Source organism: Neoarius graeffei, chromosome 22 (assembly GCF_027579695.1).
Source record: "Neoarius graeffei isolate fNeoGra1 chromosome 22, fNeoGra1.pri, whole genome shotgun sequence".
Classification (NCBI taxonomy): domain Eukaryota; kingdom Metazoa; phylum Chordata; class Actinopteri; order Siluriformes; family Ariidae; genus Neoarius; species Neoarius graeffei.
This window is the reverse complement of record NC_083590.1, coordinates 3,996,012-4,014,002: the sequence shown is the minus strand read 5'-3', so window position 1 is coordinate 4,014,002 and position 17,991 is coordinate 3,996,012. Positions and strand designations below refer to the sequence as shown.

The following is a 17,991-nucleotide window of genomic DNA, read 5'->3' as shown; positions in this document are numbered from 1 at the left end:
AAATTAACTCCCCTTCTTCCCTCTTTCTTTTTCTCTCACTTGCTGACTTTCCAGAGCTGAGTTTGGTTTGTTTTAGTGTAGTAGACTTCTTCATCTTATGTCAATTTTCAGATTCCACGACTAATTGACAAACTGCCTGGCTGCGGAGTCGGACCTTGATGAGAACACTTCTCAGCTCTTGTGTATCCCGTGGTGCTTAGCTGACTATCGCGAGGCTGCCTAAGATGAAATGTTTCCAATGTCGGATATTTCAGCTTCGTTTAAAAATGAGTATGTGGACTTTATTTTTAGACAAACAAATGAGAACAGGGGGATGCAAGCTGAATTTAGAATTTTCCACCGATCAAAGTCAGAACGATTTTCATCATATATTAATTTCACATTGAGTGAAAAAAAAAATACCGTGGGAAAAAAATGCTGAGGACATGACCTCGGTGTCCTCAATGGTAGTTACGGCCCTGGTGGGCTAAGGTGCCCTTGAGCAAGGTAGGCCTACTTAACCCCTGACTGCTCCCTGGGCGCTCTAGTGTGGCTGCCCGGTGCTCTGGGTGTGTGTGTGTGCTCACCGCTTCAGATGGGTTAAATGCAGAGGATGAATTTCACTGTGCTTGAAGTGTGCATGTGACAAATAAAGGTTTCTTCTTCTTCTTCTCATGTCATTTCCTCCTTCTGTACTAGGTCGCAAGAATTGAACAATTTTAACATTTCTGGATTGGTTCTTCACTTCGTTTTACGAATTGGAACTCAATGCAAAACACTCAAAATTAGGTTGTGGGGTGTTTCCTGTATTTCAGTGTGACTTGCTGCATGTGAGGCAACAAAACACGGAAACGGTGAAATTGTTTATTTCTTTATAGCCGTGTGATAAGTTGGAATAATGTACAGCGAGCTGGTCATTATTAACTACTTATTAAGTGAGCATGAGGTCTTTACGGGAAAATATCAGACCTCTGTCTTTTTGTACGGGCTCGGTCCGTACTGTCAAGACCACAGTCTGATAGTTCCCTGTAAAGACCAAGCAAGCTAGGTTAATAAGGAGTTTATTATCAGGCTGTTTTATTTCTAAGATTAAAATAGACGGTCATTGTAATGAGGCATGACGCTGCTTTTAGTCACGTCATATTTGTAACATTGTTGACTCACGCACAGGGCTTGAAGTGGGCCGGAACGCACCGGAACTGCGTTCCTGCACTTCTTTATTTTCACCATGCACCATGAACAACTTTAAGATCTTCTTCGACAAGCTGTACAGCCTTTATCACGCTTCGCCAAAACATCAGCGCGAGCAGAGCAGCTGTGCGCAGCGCGTTGAGCAGCGCCTTCTTGTTATTGGCCGCGTCCTTTCCGTGCGCTGGGTCGCATCCAGTGAGCGCACCGTGAGAGCGGTTTGGGAAAACTACAGGGCTCTCAGGGAACACTTCCACGAGGCTGCTCAAGATTCTTCGAGGGATTCCAAGGAGAGGGCAAAGTACAGTGGCCTGGAAAACGTTCTCAAGTCTGATTCTTTTGTGACAAACCTGGGAATTATGTATGACGCGCTAACAGAATTGAGTGATCTCTCGAGGATGTTGCAAAAATGCGAAACCACCTTGCCTGATGCTGAGAGGCTTCTTTCTCGCCAGATTCGAGTTTTTGAATCAATGATGACAACCCCTGGTCCCTACACACAAGCAGTGCTGCAGGCAGGGAGAGAGAGAAGTCATTTCAGAGCGTCCCTCTACATGCAAATGGAAAAATTGTGAAGATAAATCCTGCCCAGTTCTTCCGCAGCATGGCAGACAGTTTATCTTCTAGGATGGCTGCTCCTACCTCTTCTCATGTCAGTCAGCGTGGCACTCAGGAGGAATGCAGAATCATGACTGACATGAGGGTTCTTCAACCAGATACCTGGCCGGTGGAAATGGACATTCAGCATGGTGATGCAGAAATTGGGCGATTATGTGAGATGTTCAGAGTCAACAAGAGGGAGAGCATCCAGGGATTCAGAGAGTACAAGGAAACCAGAGCCTCAAGGACCCCAAAATCCCTCATGCCTCTTCTGAAAGCTACGCACACAATTGCCATTTCCACCAGTGAATGCGAAAGAGCTTTCAGCTCCATGAATGACATTCTCACTGCAAAAAGGAATGCCCTTGCTATCGATCGAGTGTCCAACCTCGTCTTTCTCAAAACAAATGGGCCACCATTGGAGCTGTTCTACCCTGAGAAGTATGTCCAGTCACGACCCCAAGCAATTTTGGAGCCTTTTTTAAGAACTTGATTTGAACTTATTTGAATGACCGGGATGGCATTGTCAGAAAATCAGGGTTCCTGCACTTCTTTTTTTCCACTTCAAGCACTGCTCACGCATGCAGAATAAACGGCGTCCTCGTTGTCGAAAGGAACAAATATCAGCACCTGGAAGTTAATCTTGTGATAAATGTCCACCAATCTGTGGATCGGCAATCGGACTCGTGAGCTATCGCCGGACTCACGACCGCAAAGGAGACCGATGAGACGCTGCTGCTGAACATGGATCTGTCGCTGCGACAGCCAAACCAAACCAATTAGTGACAGCAAACCTATTAATGACAGCACTTTTATTCTGTTTCTTGGTAATTAAAGTGGACTGGACTTGTAGTGTCACTTCAGAACAGCAAAACGTCTAGAGTCTCCCTGAATGAGGAAACATTTCAACTTCACTGATTGCTTTTTCACTTTTACATTCATCTCAAAGAGCCGAATCAAAGAGTCGATTCTTTTCCCGAGCGACACTTCACTCGGAGTGAATCAGTTTTCCAGAAGTGAAAGTGTTTCTCCTTCAGCCTCGGGACCATTTTGTTGCTGTTCGGAGAAAATAATAAAACTAAAGAAAAACTGCAACTCCAGGCAGAAGCGGTGAGATGAATGAAGCCCAGCATGGAGTGCTGAGTAAAAGTAAGTGCTGTGTTGGAGAGAAATGTGGTTGTATTTGACTGAGCTCGTGTAAAAACAGCAGTAAAACTGCGGAACTGAAATCATCTTCCCTGTAAAGCTGCTGTTTATCGGCTGTGTGTTCTATATTCGAGTTTCTCTCTTCAGTTTCTCATCTATTAAACACTCAGAGAGTTTGGGGGAGTTTAACTGGAACGCATTTTTGTTTCCCTTCATCCCATAATGTGGTGATGTAAAGTTTACTGGGACTTTAATGGAGTGTGTGTGAAAAGCTCCTGAAGTGGAGGAGTTTCAGTCAGTGAGGGAATCTAATAAGAGGAGGACATCTTACAGCACTTTTAATGACCTGCACACAGATTAGTCATTTACACTGCTATAAATGTGGGGAAGGGAAGTTCCAGTCATCATCAAACCAGTAAAACTAAATAAAGTGCCATTTAATGTGGTTAATTTTGGGCTGGGAGATCTGGCAAAAATATATCAAGATTTTCCAGCCTGGATCATCAACAATATTATCATGGGGTGGTTTTGTGTTTTAATGTTGGTTTTTAAGACGATTTTTCAGAGCAAACAAACTAATTTCCTCATTGATGTAAATATACGGCATTTTTTCACTCAGGGTCACATTTGGAGAAATAAGATGTTGTGCAGGTGGATTTAAAAAAAATATGTCAAGTTTCTTGTATTAAACTTATGTTTACATTCATGTCATCGGATCACCACAGAGAACACTTTTTAAATTTTGTTTCCATGTTGATTCGTTCATTTTTTTATGCCTTTTTGGTCCATTTTAGGGCTGTTTTGGCATGTTATACTGTTCCACTGTACACTGATCTATATAACATCATACAGAATCCCACGTTTCTAGTGCATTTTGTGCTATAAGATTGATATGAAATGATAATGTCGTATCTCTGCTTAATTTAATATATGCATAGAAAGGAGTCATTTATCACCTGCCAAAGATTTTGCAGTTCTTTAATAATGTGTCCGTCGTTATGCCAAATGATGTTTTTGGTCAGTGTTCTCAAAAAGGAAGCCAAAAATTCAATCACTGATTCTTTTAATGGTATCCATTTTGGTAGTTTCAATCGCTATATATGTCAGAATAATGCACAGAAAAAATTTGTTGACTGTAAGGCCAAGTTTACATTAGATCGTATCTGTCTCGTTTTCTTCGCGGATGCACTGTCCATTTACATTAAAACGCCTGGAAACGCCGGGAAACGGGAATCCGCCAGGGTCCACGTATTCAATCCAGATCGTGTCTGGTTCGGTGCTGTGTAAACATTGAGAATACGCGGATACGCTGTGCTGAGCTCTAGCTGGCGTCGTCATTGGACAACGTCACTGTGACATCCACCTTCCTGATTCGCTGGCGTTGGTCATGTGACGCGACTGCTGAAAAACGGCGCGGACTTCCGCCTTGTATCACCTTTCATTAAAGAGTATAAAAGTATGAAAATACTGCAAATACTGATGCAAATACTGCCCATTGTGTAGTTATGATTGTCTTTAGGCTTGCCATCCTTCCACTTGCAAGTGGTAAGTGACACGCATGCCCGATATGCACTGAGATCACACACACAGCGGCTCAGTCCCGAATCACTGCTTGTGCACTTCACTCGCGCGCTCTGTGAGCTGCGCAGGGCCGGAGTGCGCACCCTCCAGAGGACACTCGCAGTTCAGGGCGGAGTGATTTGGAGCGCAGGATGCCTGCGGAGCCGAGCGTATCTGTGTATTGGCGTTGCTGTGTGCATGCGAATCGTATATTGGCGTTGCTGTGTGCACGCTAATCGTTTTAAAAACGTTCATCTGATGATCCGCTGATACGGTCTAATGTAAACCCCACCTAAGGCACCGACACCTTTCAGCGTTCATTGAAAATGTTCACTGGGATAATGGAAAAAGCGGTGTAGTCTCCGTCGCCCTCTCTAAACTTGGGGTTTAATCAGGGTTAAATAATTTCCCATAATGTTTTTATAATTACCATGAGAAGTAAAGGTATAAAAATGCCTTTAGTCATTACAGACTTGAAGTAATTGCACTGAGTGGTTTAATTGAGAAATGTAGTCTCCGTAGCCCCCAATTCTTCGTTAGGCGTTTCTTCGTTAGAAAAGAGATTTGATTCTGTGCTCATTGCCATACACATTGTATTTCATAATATTTCCAATAAAATATATCTAGTTATACCTTTTAAATCTTTCTTTTTTTATTCTGTGGAAAAAAAAATATCCCCTGGTGTAGTCTCTGTAGCCCCCACCAATTCACCGAAACGGTGGTCTTGATCAGCAGGCCATATCTTCTGAATCAGATGAGGATACCTCATGAAATTTTCACACTGTAATATTAAGATATGTGGAAACAACATGCACTGACTACAAATCTGAAAACTAAACTTTCAAAAAATGACCATTTTGGAACAGAAATGTGGACCCTGAGTGAAAAAATGCCGATATCTTTAAAAGGAAGCATAACTTCACTGAAAAAGAATAAGACACCTGAGGCCAAAGCACATTTTCAGACACATTTTAATAAAGTGCACTTCACTGCAAAATGTAAACCATTATTCCTAAAAGGAAAATAAAGAAAACAAATAAAAAATGCAATATAAATCTACATTAGCTCGAGTATTATCTGTTAAATATGTGTCAGATTAAAAAGAAACTGTTTCCCAGAACACACCACAAACACACGGACTGCGTCACGCTGACTTCTGATCTGTAACACACACACACACACACACACACACACACACACACACACACACACACACACCCCGGCTCACAATCAAATCAACACGTACCAACAGAATTATAAACAGTTTCCTTCCAACTGCAATAAACTTGCTGAACTCTGATCTCTCCACAGTCTGAGATATGACGTGCAATACATTGTTTTTCTATTCAACCCACAACCTGTACATATTGCTTGATTTCCATATCGTTTCTGTTAAGTGTATTTATGCTCATTTTGTATATATTATATTTATTTATCCCCTTTATTAGCTCTCAGGTACTTGCTCGGTCAGGTGTGTGTGTGAGTGGTTTTTTTGTCTTTTGCACCTTAACTTTTTGCACCTTTGGGACCAGCAGAAAAGAAATTTCATTGTACCTTAACAATGACAATAACGAACTTGAACTTGATTTAAGGACTCCATTCCCACATCCACTTGTGCGTCTCCCAGAATTTACCAAGCCTTTATTTCTGTGTTCTGGTTCTGCTGCTTGAGTTTGGATTCTGCCTCGGTGTTGATGTTTGATGACCGTCTGACCTTTGCCTGTATTTGAACAGTTTTTATCTGGGTGCCAGTCTCTTCATTCCAGCTTCAAACTGCATTTGCATCTGTTTCAGCCTCCCCTTTATGATAAATATGTAAATCCAGAACACTTCAGCTGAGTTTGTTTACATTTATATTTAATTACTTTTAAACAGGATATTTGTCTTATTGTGTGTTTTTATGGTACTTTTCTTGCCATTCTGTGTTCAGCTGAGGAATGGAGATGTTAGAAAAATATTTGAGACTCAGTCAGTCGTAATGAGGATCAGCGATATTTAGAAGTTGCTGAATGGGTCGGTGCAGGTGCAGTGTCCAATGTCATGGCATCAGTGATCAGTGTATTCTCATAAGGAGTGTCTTTACGCAGCTTTCTTGCTTTTGCATATTTTTCAAACACCTGTTGTTTTCACCGTGTCTGTTGTGTAAATTCCAGCATTTTCCATTTCACTGATGTGGAATTTTTTCGGCACCAGGTTCTCTGTGTTCTTGGCCACGCCGTTCCCAAACAAAACGAGGAACCGTAGGCCAAGGAACTGCTTACTCTGGGTTCTTATTGGTTCGTTCCTGTGTCTTTCAGGGAGACCATGAGCTGGACTAATGAACAGAGTAAAGTCTGGTTCATAAAACAAGGTGCCATGTCTAAGCATTTTCAGCACAACTGACAAAATATATTCAGTATCACGGTCCATGTGATCCCTCAGTAAAAACAGATCATGGATTGTTCACGGTCTAAAACAGTCATATCACACTCCTCTACTTTAGGCTCGCAGAAATCATGTCCGTTTAGTCCAACTGACTTCAGACTGACTGACTTCTGGATCAGAATTTATTCAAACTAAAAACTCATTTAATGCTGGGAAAGAGAAAGTAGGATGAGATTTAAAGTAGCTTTTCTATCAACCGCAAATGATTTTCGTCACCTTCTGGTTCAGCTTTTTTAGTGAAGGCATCACAGCTGACCTGCTTCCACTTCAAACTGTTTCTCCTGCCTTCCAGCAGAGGTCTCCCTCCCCTGATTACTGAACTGTCCACCTCATCTCCTGTGTAGATGGACACGGAGACTTGTCTTCTGCATCTAACATGACATAACACTGCTGTATGATCTTTAAAACTTCTGTCAGTGTGAATCCTCCTGATTCTTAAGTTTGGATCTTTTCACACGTGCAGTTCATTAGATATGAAAGATTGTTTTCTCCAGTTTTAACAGCATGCTTGTTTGTTTTTTTTCTGATTTTTAGGAGCCTCATTTATTCAACTCGTGAGTAATTCAAGAGATCAGTGTCTTCAGGAATCAGCAGTGAGTCCATGAGCTGTGTGTCCATATGCTAATATTCAAAAATGGAGAGCTGTGATCTGGACACAGATAATGTGACCCCACCCTCAGAAAAGCGGTAAACTGTCATGTTCTAATATTTTAGTCATTAACTGTTCAGATCTGAAATATGTAGTGAGTTTATATGAAAAGATTAACTGAACAAAAATTCAGACTAAGAATGAAAAGTTAACAGTCACCACTTGAAAAAATGCCAGATTCTGTTCACAGTCAGTAAAATTATCTCATCTCATCTCATTATCTCTAGCCGCTTTATCCTGTTCTACAGGGTCGCAGGCAAGCTGGAGCCTATCCCAGCTGACTACGGGCGAAAGGCGGGGTACACCCTGGACAAGTCGCCAGGTCATCACAGGGCTGACACATAGACACAGACAACCATTCACACTCACATTCACACCTACGCTCAATTTAGAGTCACCAGTTAACCTAACCTGCATGTCTTTGGACTGTGGGGGAAACCAGAGCACCCGGAGGAAACCCACGCGGACACGGGGAGAACATGCAAACTCCGCACAGAAAGGCCCTCGCCGGCCACGGGGCTCGAACCCGGACCTTCTTGCTGTGAGGCGACAGCGCTAACCACTACACCACCGTGCCCAGTAAAATTATGTTCTGATGAAATTAAAAATGCAGTCGTATGAGACGATACATTAAAGCCATGATACGAATCGTATCCCAGTACAGGCTTCACAAGACCAGACTGATGAGACGGTGTTGACACAGAACACTACATTTTAAAGTGTAAAACATTTATTTTGATTTGTAATGGCAGCAAATCGAACCACTGCCGTCTCACTCCAGTCGGGGCGTTAAACTCAGATTCTGTGTCAAATCCAGGTGTTTATTTTAACCTGCATTTCAGACCGTTGTCAATCCAGCTGTGATAGAAACTGGAGTGCACGTCTGTATCTACAGCGGTTTACTGTAACTACCTTCAGATGGCTCCACTACAGATCTGCTGTGAGTTCTGGATCGTGTGAAAATGTTAAGCAGTCGTGTTCGACAGGCTGTTTCAGTATTATTTTTTCCAAGTTCACGCGGGCCGAATGAAACGAGGCTGTGGGCCCGCTGTCTGACCCGTGTGCCAGAACACTTCCTTCTGATCAGCTTCACTTTCTGGACTGTTAAGTCAGCGTGCTTTGAGGCAGTGAGGTTTCCCTCTATAACTCTGTGGGCTTCGACCTCTGGTGCTGCCACCTAGTGTGTAAGAAGAGGTAGAGCTCATAAAGAATATTCAACAGAAATCTCGTGATGCATGATATGAGCAGGAGATTCGTCTCTCCCTGTATTTTGTATTGTGATGTTTGAGACGATGAAATTCTGTCTCATGCCTCCTCTGTAATGTTGAACAGTGAACTCCAGAGAAAGAGATCAGACTCCCCAGAACCCAGCTGTGTCTCCATGAAGAGTGATCGGTCTATGGATCGGCCTCCTTTGGAGTTTAAAAATAGAGACTCCTCACCTGTACACAGGTAACATCCCATAATTCTCAGAGTTAAAGTCACAGTTACAGGCTGTGCTACACTGACATTAGCAGCTGTTTTGATTTAATGATCCAACACAGTTCTAAAGCTGCTTTTACATCTTCATTTATCTGGTGTTTGACTTTATTTTGGTGTTTGACTCGATTCAGTGTCTTGAAATTAACTCTTGTACTATTTTACTCAGTTCAGAGCCACAATCAGCTCTGTTACACAATTACTCTGAAATTTTGCTCCAACTCCAAATTTTACTCTCTAAACTCAAAATAGAGCAAAATTAACTATTTTTGAGGAAAATACTTTTAACTCTGGAAAAATTGCTCAGTCATGTTCCCTGTGTTTGTACTAGAGCGCACGCATATCAACCGATCTGCTCATCAGAAATAGAAATATTTAGACTTACTCGAGTTTATCTTTGGCTGGATCGAGTCAAAGTAAAAAAAATACAAACAAAGGCACTGCGTTGCAGTTCAAGATTGAATTGAATCTCTGTCCTGAATCATGAAATGAATCACGAATTGAATCGCTGTCCTAAATCATCCGAAGCACATAAAATCCGTGAGAGCGCACGCATATCAACCGATCTGCTCAATAGAAATAGAAGAAATATTCACACTTAATCGTGTTTATCTTTGGCTGGATTGAGTCGAAGTTAAAAAAAAAATGCACCGCATTGCAGTTCAAGATTGAATTGAATCGCTGTCCTGAATCACCCGAAGTGCATAAAAACCGTGTGTCATCTTGCAATAAGTTTTACTTCCAAATTGCTTAAACTTTGTCTGACAGATTTTATTCTGTTTACGGTGGGCGTTCCCACCACGAAAGAGAAACCAATCGAAACGGAAAGAGTGAAAGTGATTATCATGCCGTTACCATGGGAACAGTCTTTTATGAATGCGTAAGTGCGCGCTCCGACTCCGGTGTGACTGAGGAAGGTGACAAGTTTTATATTTCGTCTAATCTGGGTAATTTAAATACTATAATATTATTTGTCAGTGGGCACAGAGGAAAGTGTAAAGTATAAAGTTTCTCTCAATATGTTTATCATGGGGCGGCACGGTGGTGTAGTGGTTAGCACTGTCGCCTCACAGCAAGAAGGTCCTGGGTTCGAGCCCCGGGGCCGGCGAGGGCCTTTCTGTGTGGAGTTTGCATGTTCTCCCCGTGTCCGCGTGGGTTTCCTCCGGGTGCTCCGGTTTCCCCCACAGTCCAAAGACATGCAGGTTAGGTTAACTGGTGACTCTAAATTGACCGTAGGTGTGAATGTGAGTGTGAATGGTTGTCTGTGTCTATGTGTCAGCCCTGTGATGACCTGGCGACTTGTCCAGGGTGTACCCCGCCTTTCGCCCGTAGTCAGCTGGGATAGGCTCCAGCTTGCCTGCGACCCTGTAGAAGGATAAAGCGGCTAGAGATAATGAGATGAGATGAGATGTTTATCATGCTTGTTTGATAAAAACTCTCAAATTTATCTAAATACATGACCTACTCATTCTAAACCTGACAAACATCGCTGGAGAAGCTCTCGACCCCAAAGGGTTCATTTTTGACATCACAAGATTCATTGCTTAATCAATGGTGGAACTATTTTCTGTCGTGTGAGCCATTTTTGGCCAATCCCTGCACGAGCCATCCAGACAAAATCTTTTTCAGGGAAGGCCTTCTTTCTTTCAGCAAGACAACACCAAACCGCTTTCTGCACATATTAAAGGCCTCTGCATGCTCTTGTGACAAGGCTTTCGCAGATAGCTTTTTGCAGACAGTTGTAATTTATTGTTGAGCGGGGGAATAGGCGTGCGCGATGTTATTCACCGGCACAACGCAAGGGGGGCGCGAAGTCGCTAGGAGTAGTTGGTGGGTGTGGTTAGTGGAGTGTTTATCCTCCGGTTACTTATAATGACTAGAACTTTTTTTTTTTATAATGACTAGAACTGGAGTAGTATAGATGTACATACTTCCTCAATCAACCGCTCTTCATGCTGCGCCATCTTCGCTCGTGTTTTTAAAAATGCCGGTCATGAAAACAAACCAAACCGGGAAAGTAGGGAAGCGGAAGTGCGTGTACAGCGGATGTAGAGTGGACAAGGCTTTCGCAGATAGCCCACCGCAGAGCCCTCTTGTCTGCGAGGCTTCTGCGGTGGTCACAATTTTTGGGAGGTGCGCGCAGAGCGTCTGCGAAGGTGGGGGGGCTACGCAGACACTGTCTGCGACACCGTCTGCGAGGACTGGGTTGTCAGCATAAATTGGCCTTAAAGCTGCATGGCTCTGTAGTAAAAGAGTCCAGGTGCTAAACTGGCCTGCCTGCAGTCCAGACCTGTCTCCCATTTACAACATTTGGTGCATTATGAAGCATAAAATACGACAAAGGAGACCCCGAACTGCTGAGCAACTGAAATTGTATATCAGGCAAGAATGGGACAACATTTCTCTTTCAAAACTCCAGCAATTGGTCTCCTCAGTTCCCAAACGTTTAGAGTGTTGTTAAAAGTAGAGGTGATGCAACACTGTGGGAAACACGCCCCTGTCCCAACTTTTTTGAAATGTGCTGCTGACCTCAAATTCTAAATGAGCATATATTTTTTCAAAAAACAGTAAAATTTCTCAGTTTCAACATTTGATATGTTGTCTTTATACTATTTTCAATGAAAAATAGGGTTTCAGAGATTTGGCTATCATGGTCTTCTGTTTTTATTTCCAGTTTACACAGTGTCCCAACTTTTTTGGAGTTGGGGTTGTAGTTTGAAAGCCCAATTTTGAAGGTTAGATATTGTATGTTCCATTTTTGGTACCCATATGGTGCAGGGACATTTAAAATAAATGAAAGCAGAGAAATAAAAAGTTGTAACTGTCATATATTTGTATTTGTGTGACTGTCAAATTTTGCTCGAGCTAGCTAACAGTAGGAGGAGAGGGAGCGTCATCGTTACTTGGGCTCGCGCACGCCCTCCTCAGTGCAGCAGAGGTAATAGCTGCCTCACCTCGTACTTTTTCATTGCAGTTTTATGTCAAGTGCAACAAGCCTCAATGTCTTTTGCACATCTGTGAAATAAGTTACCTAGACTATAGAACGTGAGGACGCACAAATTTCATACAGAAATGACAGAACACAGATCAAGGAGAAGAATCATGATTTATTAAATATTATTTTACATTCATAACATCTGTGTTCATTGGAGCATGATGGGTGAGGCTCTGCCTCCCCTGACTGCACATCCCTTCATATATATATATATATATATATATATATATATATATATATATATATATATATATATATATATATACACACACACACACACACACACACACACACACACACATATATATACTGGGTGTTTCAAAAAATGTTATGATATTTGAGATGTAAATATCCCAGAAACTACAGAGTCTGGGCAAATGAAACTGAAGAGGCTTAATGTTGAGGAAAATAAATCAGATTTATTCCTCAACATCTGAATGAGAAATACAAAACTACCTGGATTCCATGAATAATTTCACAAATTGTCAATATGTGCACCGTCTGAGACACACACAGACACACACACACACACACACACACACACACACACACACACACACACACACACACACACACACAGACAGCCTTTCTGTTTGAACTTTTTGTGCCGTGTCCAAATCTCTCCAATGACATTTTCTTGTAAATTATATTCAATCTTTCATGTAATTAACAACTAATGTCGAGTGTAATTTGGCAGTTGAAGTTCACAAACGTGCCTAGAAATAGCTGAGAAGCATCTCCAGGCATCTAAAGCCCTTCAGCTTCCAGGGCCCTAAGGTGAGCCCCGGAGCCCCAGCCTCACTGTTCCAGGCCTTTGGCCCGTCATTCAGACAGGCTGAAATTTGGATGGACAGATAACATTTCAGACTTTTCTGTCCTGTGACAGTTTGCTTAAAATTCCCCAGTGAGCTCAGATTGCAGTTACTAAAACAGTAATAATGGATTATTACTGCAGTAACAAGGCTACATGTAGAATCCATCCATCCATTATCTGTAGCCACTTATCCTGTACAGGGTTGCGGGCTGGATCCTATTCCAGCTGACTCTGGGTGAGAGGTGGGGTTCACCCTGGACAAGTCACCAGGTCATCACAGGGCTGACACACAGAGACGCACAACCATTCACACTCACGTTCACACCGACGGTCAATTTAGAGTCACCAGTTAACCTAACCTGCATGTCTTTGGACTGTGGGGGAAACCGGAGCACCCGGAGGAAACCCACGTGGACAACATGCAAACTCCACACAGAAAGGCCCTCGCCGGCCACGGGGCTCGAACCCAGAACCTTCTTGCTGTGAGGCGACAGTGCTAACCACTACACCACCGTGCCTCCTACGACTGTATATCAGTTGTAATTATGTTCTACACATATACCAACAACTGGGTCATTCCATGTCAAATCTCTGAATGCTCCCACTCGACCATCTCAGATTTGGCTGAAAAAATTCCAGGAGGTCCACACACTTCCCAATAGGAAAAGTCCCAAATTTTAGCTCCCAATTCCTTATAGTTTTGTCATAAAAATATATTTTTGCAACTTACCTCGGACCCGTTTTGAGCAGTTTTTTGGGGAGCCACTTTGAGATTGCTGTATCTAGAAGAGTATTTAAGCTAGGTCCTTCACATTTTCAAGGGTTAAAATCTGGCACCAGGACTTGTAGAATATGGACTTTTACACGTGCGCTTTTGGTTTATCATAGAATTCTGGGGGCTTGAATTTGCTCGGAAATTCTACACTACGCTCTGTGGCAGCATATTTGAAGAACTGTGGAAAGTACAATTTCAAAGACAGAGGCTGATATTGCACATACGCCTTCCCATATATACTGTGTACTTTGTATTCTAAAACTGCCCCTCTAATGAGCGGTTTGGAAGATATTAAAGTTTAAAAATGGAAAAAATTAATTTGGTGACATTTTTGGAATGTTATAGCAAAAAAATGAACGCATCCACCCACATAAAATTGACTGTTTTAGAAAGATTAGATGTCTGTTTTTAACATATCCAAAATTTGTGATGGTGTTCTGCCTTATTTTTGCAAAATGATTTTTTGAAAATGTGGTGTTCGCATACACGCACAGCATTCATGGCCTATGAAAGCATTTTCAAATGCTAACAAAATGCCCTGAATTTATCACACACAGCTTAAACTCAACAAAATGCTTCATTTGGTTTATGGTAAACTATACGTGAAGGATAACCTACTATATGCAACCTTTAGATCCTGAAATATTGGAGCTCCACTGTGGGTGAAAACTGAAACTTATTTTCATTACAACATTTCTGTTGTACCATAATTTAGAAGAAAAAGCAACCTGTGTGCTTCAGTTAGTATTTATCCATGATAAAAAGTCTTTGACAGTCCAGTAGAATTGATTTCTATGATTTATTATTTATGACACTTATTGAATTTATTACATTTATGATAAAGCTGGTAACTTTGGGACAACTCTTTTGGGACAACTCTCCAAATTTATCTGGATCAGTAAAGAAAGTGTGAAGTCCATGGCTGAAGAGCTGGAAAGCAGATTTGCAAAGGCAGTCACAGTGCCATGTACTAGAGATAATCACTGTTTCAAGCCAGTCAATGCAACAACACTTGAGGTCAGCAGAGTGTCTGGAATTCCTGGATTTTTAGTCAACTATGAGGTAGAACATGTAGACGAAGAGGTTTCACAGGGCTTCCAGATCAGTGACATGATACCTGGCCAATATATAACCTGTGTTTACGACCATCACTGGTGGGTTGGAAGCATCAGAGAGGCATCTGAAGCCCAGCAAGATGTTTTGATACAATTCTTGCATCCACACGGCCCAGCAAAAAGTTTCTTCTGGCCCAGGAGAGAAGATTTGTGCTGGGTACCTGTGCAACACACAATTTCTAAAATAGATGTTCCTAGCACTACAACTAGACGTGTATATACACTTAAGGAATGTGACAAAGCATCTGAAAGTTTCATGAAAGAGTTCAAATAATTTACAAGAGTTGTCCCAAAGTTACCAGCTTTATAATAAATTTAATAAATTCAATAAGTGTCATAAATAATAAATAATAATCAATTCTACTGGACTGTCAAAGACTTTTTATCATGGATAAATACTAACTGAAGCACACAGGTTGCTTTTTCTTCTAAATTATGGTACAACAGAAATGTTGTAATGAAAACAAGTTTCAGTTTTCACCCATAGTGGAGCTCCAATATTTCAGGATCTAAAGGTTGCATATAGGTTATCCTTCAGATATAGTTTACCATGAACCAAATGAAGCATTTTCTTGAGTTGAAGCTATGTCATAAATTCAGGGCATTTTGTTAGCATTTGAAAATGCTTTCATAGGCCATGAATGCTGTGCGTGTATGCGAACACCACATTTTCAAAAAATCATTTTGCAAAAATAAGGCAGAACACCATCACAAATTTTGGATATGTTAAAAACAGACATCTAATCTTTCTAAAACAGTCAATTTTATGTGGGTGGATGCGTTCATTTTTTTGCTATAACATTCCAAAATGTAACCAAATTAATTTTTTCCATTTTTAAACTTTAATATCTTCCAAACCGGGGGCGGCACGGTGGTGTACAGTAGTGGTTAGCACTGTCGCCTCACAGCAAGAAGGTCCGGGTTCGAGCCCCGTGGCCGGCGAGGGCCTTTCTGTGTGGAGTTTGCATGTTCTCCCCGTGTCCGCATGGGTTTCCTCCGGGTGCTCCGGTTTCCCCCACAGTCCAAAGACATGCAGGTTAGGTTAACTGGTGACTCTAAATTGAGCGTAGGTGTGAATGTGAGTGTGAATGGTTGTCTGTGTCTATGTGTCAGCCCTGTGATGACCTGGCGACTTGTCCAGGGTGTACCCCACCTTTCGCCCGTAGTCAGCTTGGATAGGCTCCAGCTTGCCTGCGACCCTGTAGAACAGGATAAAGTGGCTACAGATAATGAGATGAGATGAGATCTTCCAAACCGCTCATCAGAGGGGCAGTTTTAGAATACAAAGTACACAGTATATATGGGAAGGTGTATGTGCAATATCAAGCCTCTGTCTTTGAAATTGTACTTTCCACAGTCCTTCAAATATGCTGCCACAGAGCGTAGTGTAGAATTTCCGAGCAAATTCAAGCCCCCAGAATTCTATGATAAACCAAAAGTGCACATGTAAAAGTCCATATTCTACAAGTACCGGTGCCAGATTTTAAGCTTGAAAATGTGAAGGACCTAGCTTAAATACTCTTCTAGATACAGCAATCTCAAAGTGGCTGCCCAAAAAACTGCTCAAAACGGGTCTGAGGTTAGTTGCAAAAATACATTTTTTATAACAAAACTAAGGAATTGGGAGCTAAAATTTGGGACTTTTCCTATTGGGAAGTGTGTGAACCTCCTGGAATTTTTTCAGCCAAATCTGAGATGGTCAAGTGGGAGCAATCGGAGATTTGACATGGAATGACCCAACTCTGACAATATCATTTTCAGTGACTAATAAAATGATTTTGAAAGTTCCTAGTTTTTAAATATTTTTGATTATGGTCGTTTTCTTTAAGAGATTTCATTTACACCATGTCTTTGACAGCTCAAAATGCATCTCTGGACATTTAAAGACTGCAGAGTATCCAGGGGACTCTGGCAGCCCCCCGGAACCCCTGGCCTGACTGGGTTGAAACCCCCCCCCCCCATTTTCTTGGATCCACCCCAAATACGTCTGTGTATGGGTCAATGTAGAAATGCTGGTCAGCTAAATATTAAATTATATATCTCAATTGTTATCCCATTATTGTATATGGCCAGTTTTGGGTTAAACCCACCCACTCGGCACATTGACATTGTTTACATTTTGACTTGTGATGGAATGCAGTGTATCCTTGGAGGGGAGTCACATATCGAGACTCGACGTCTGTCATGCAGTTAATGTTAACGGTAATCGTTAAAATTATAAATATGAGTTTATACATATTTGTTTTTGTCCAGTTGCAGGAACTGTGACTCGTTATCAGATGAATATAGATTCACTTATTATAACTTATAGTGCAATGCCACATAAAAATACTGTGATAAATTAATTCATATATTTTTTCAAAATATCTGAAAAATCTTTTGAACTCTGAACCTCCTTAATATAAAGGGGATATCACAGGCTTATATATATTATATAAAAGGCAAGAGAGCGGTTCCTTTCAAAGAAAAGAAGGATAAAGGGGAAGATAGAACATATAAAAACCTGAATCAGGTTCAGTACCTGATCTCACTCCACACTGTTCTAGAAGCTTTAGGATTAGATCAATACTCAGAATGTTCAGAAATTGAATAATGAATCAAAAAGAAATTTGACTAAACAAAACTTATATTTTTGATGTTTACAAGATCAAGTTATTGTAACTGTTACTTGATTTTGTAAACATCAAAAATATATAAAGTTTTGTATTGTCAAATTTATTTTTGATTCATTACTATATGACAGTTCTGTTAAATGTTTAGTATTGAGTCCCATCACTTCAGACTATTTTGCTGTTTACAATAAATCGGAAATTCCTCCCCAAATGTCTGAACTGTGTCTCAGATAAACCCAGTTTTCCATTTTTCTTGCCTTTGGTTCACGGTGAAGGGCTTCAGCCTTTTTAATTATATACCCTCCTATTCTCCGCCTCGGACCCTTTTATTCCCCTAAACTCTTTAACCGCTGATGTCTGGCCGGCTTTCCTAAAAATACACATCTGCTTTAGGATCCATTTAAAACCCACAATATGTTCATTCTGCGTTCTGTTCCATCCCTAATGACCTTATTGGAAGGAAAAATGAGAAAAACTCAAATTAAAACTGGGGCAGATATTTTTTTCTCCAGTTCAGTCAATATTTTTGTCATGTTGTATTGAGCACTGTGCTCTCGAAATGTTACAGCACTCAAAGAATAACTGCAGTAAAATTAGGGCTAAAGTTTAGATTGTAGTCTTAAAGGGATTAAAGTTCTTGTCTTTAACAGAAACT

General features: G+C 41.3%; 1 protein-coding gene across 1 annotated transcript in view; it reads left to right on the top strand.

The window, feature by feature from the left end:
* The first annotated feature begins 2,772 nt into the window (after positions 1-2,772).
* The window catches only part of LOC132870540 (ribonuclease inhibitor-like), a 44,754-nt gene continuing 29,535 nt past the window's right edge, over positions 2,773-17,991 (top strand). The window contains exons 1-3 of the mRNA XM_060904218.1: positions 2,773-2,916; positions 7,432-7,584; positions 8,879-8,998. Of these exons, the coding sequence (XP_060760201.1) occupies positions 7,532-7,584; positions 8,879-8,998 (173 nt within the window). The 5' untranslated portion in view covers positions 2,773-2,916; positions 7,432-7,531. The remainder of the gene's footprint in view (positions 2,917-7,431; positions 7,585-8,878; positions 8,999-17,991) is intronic.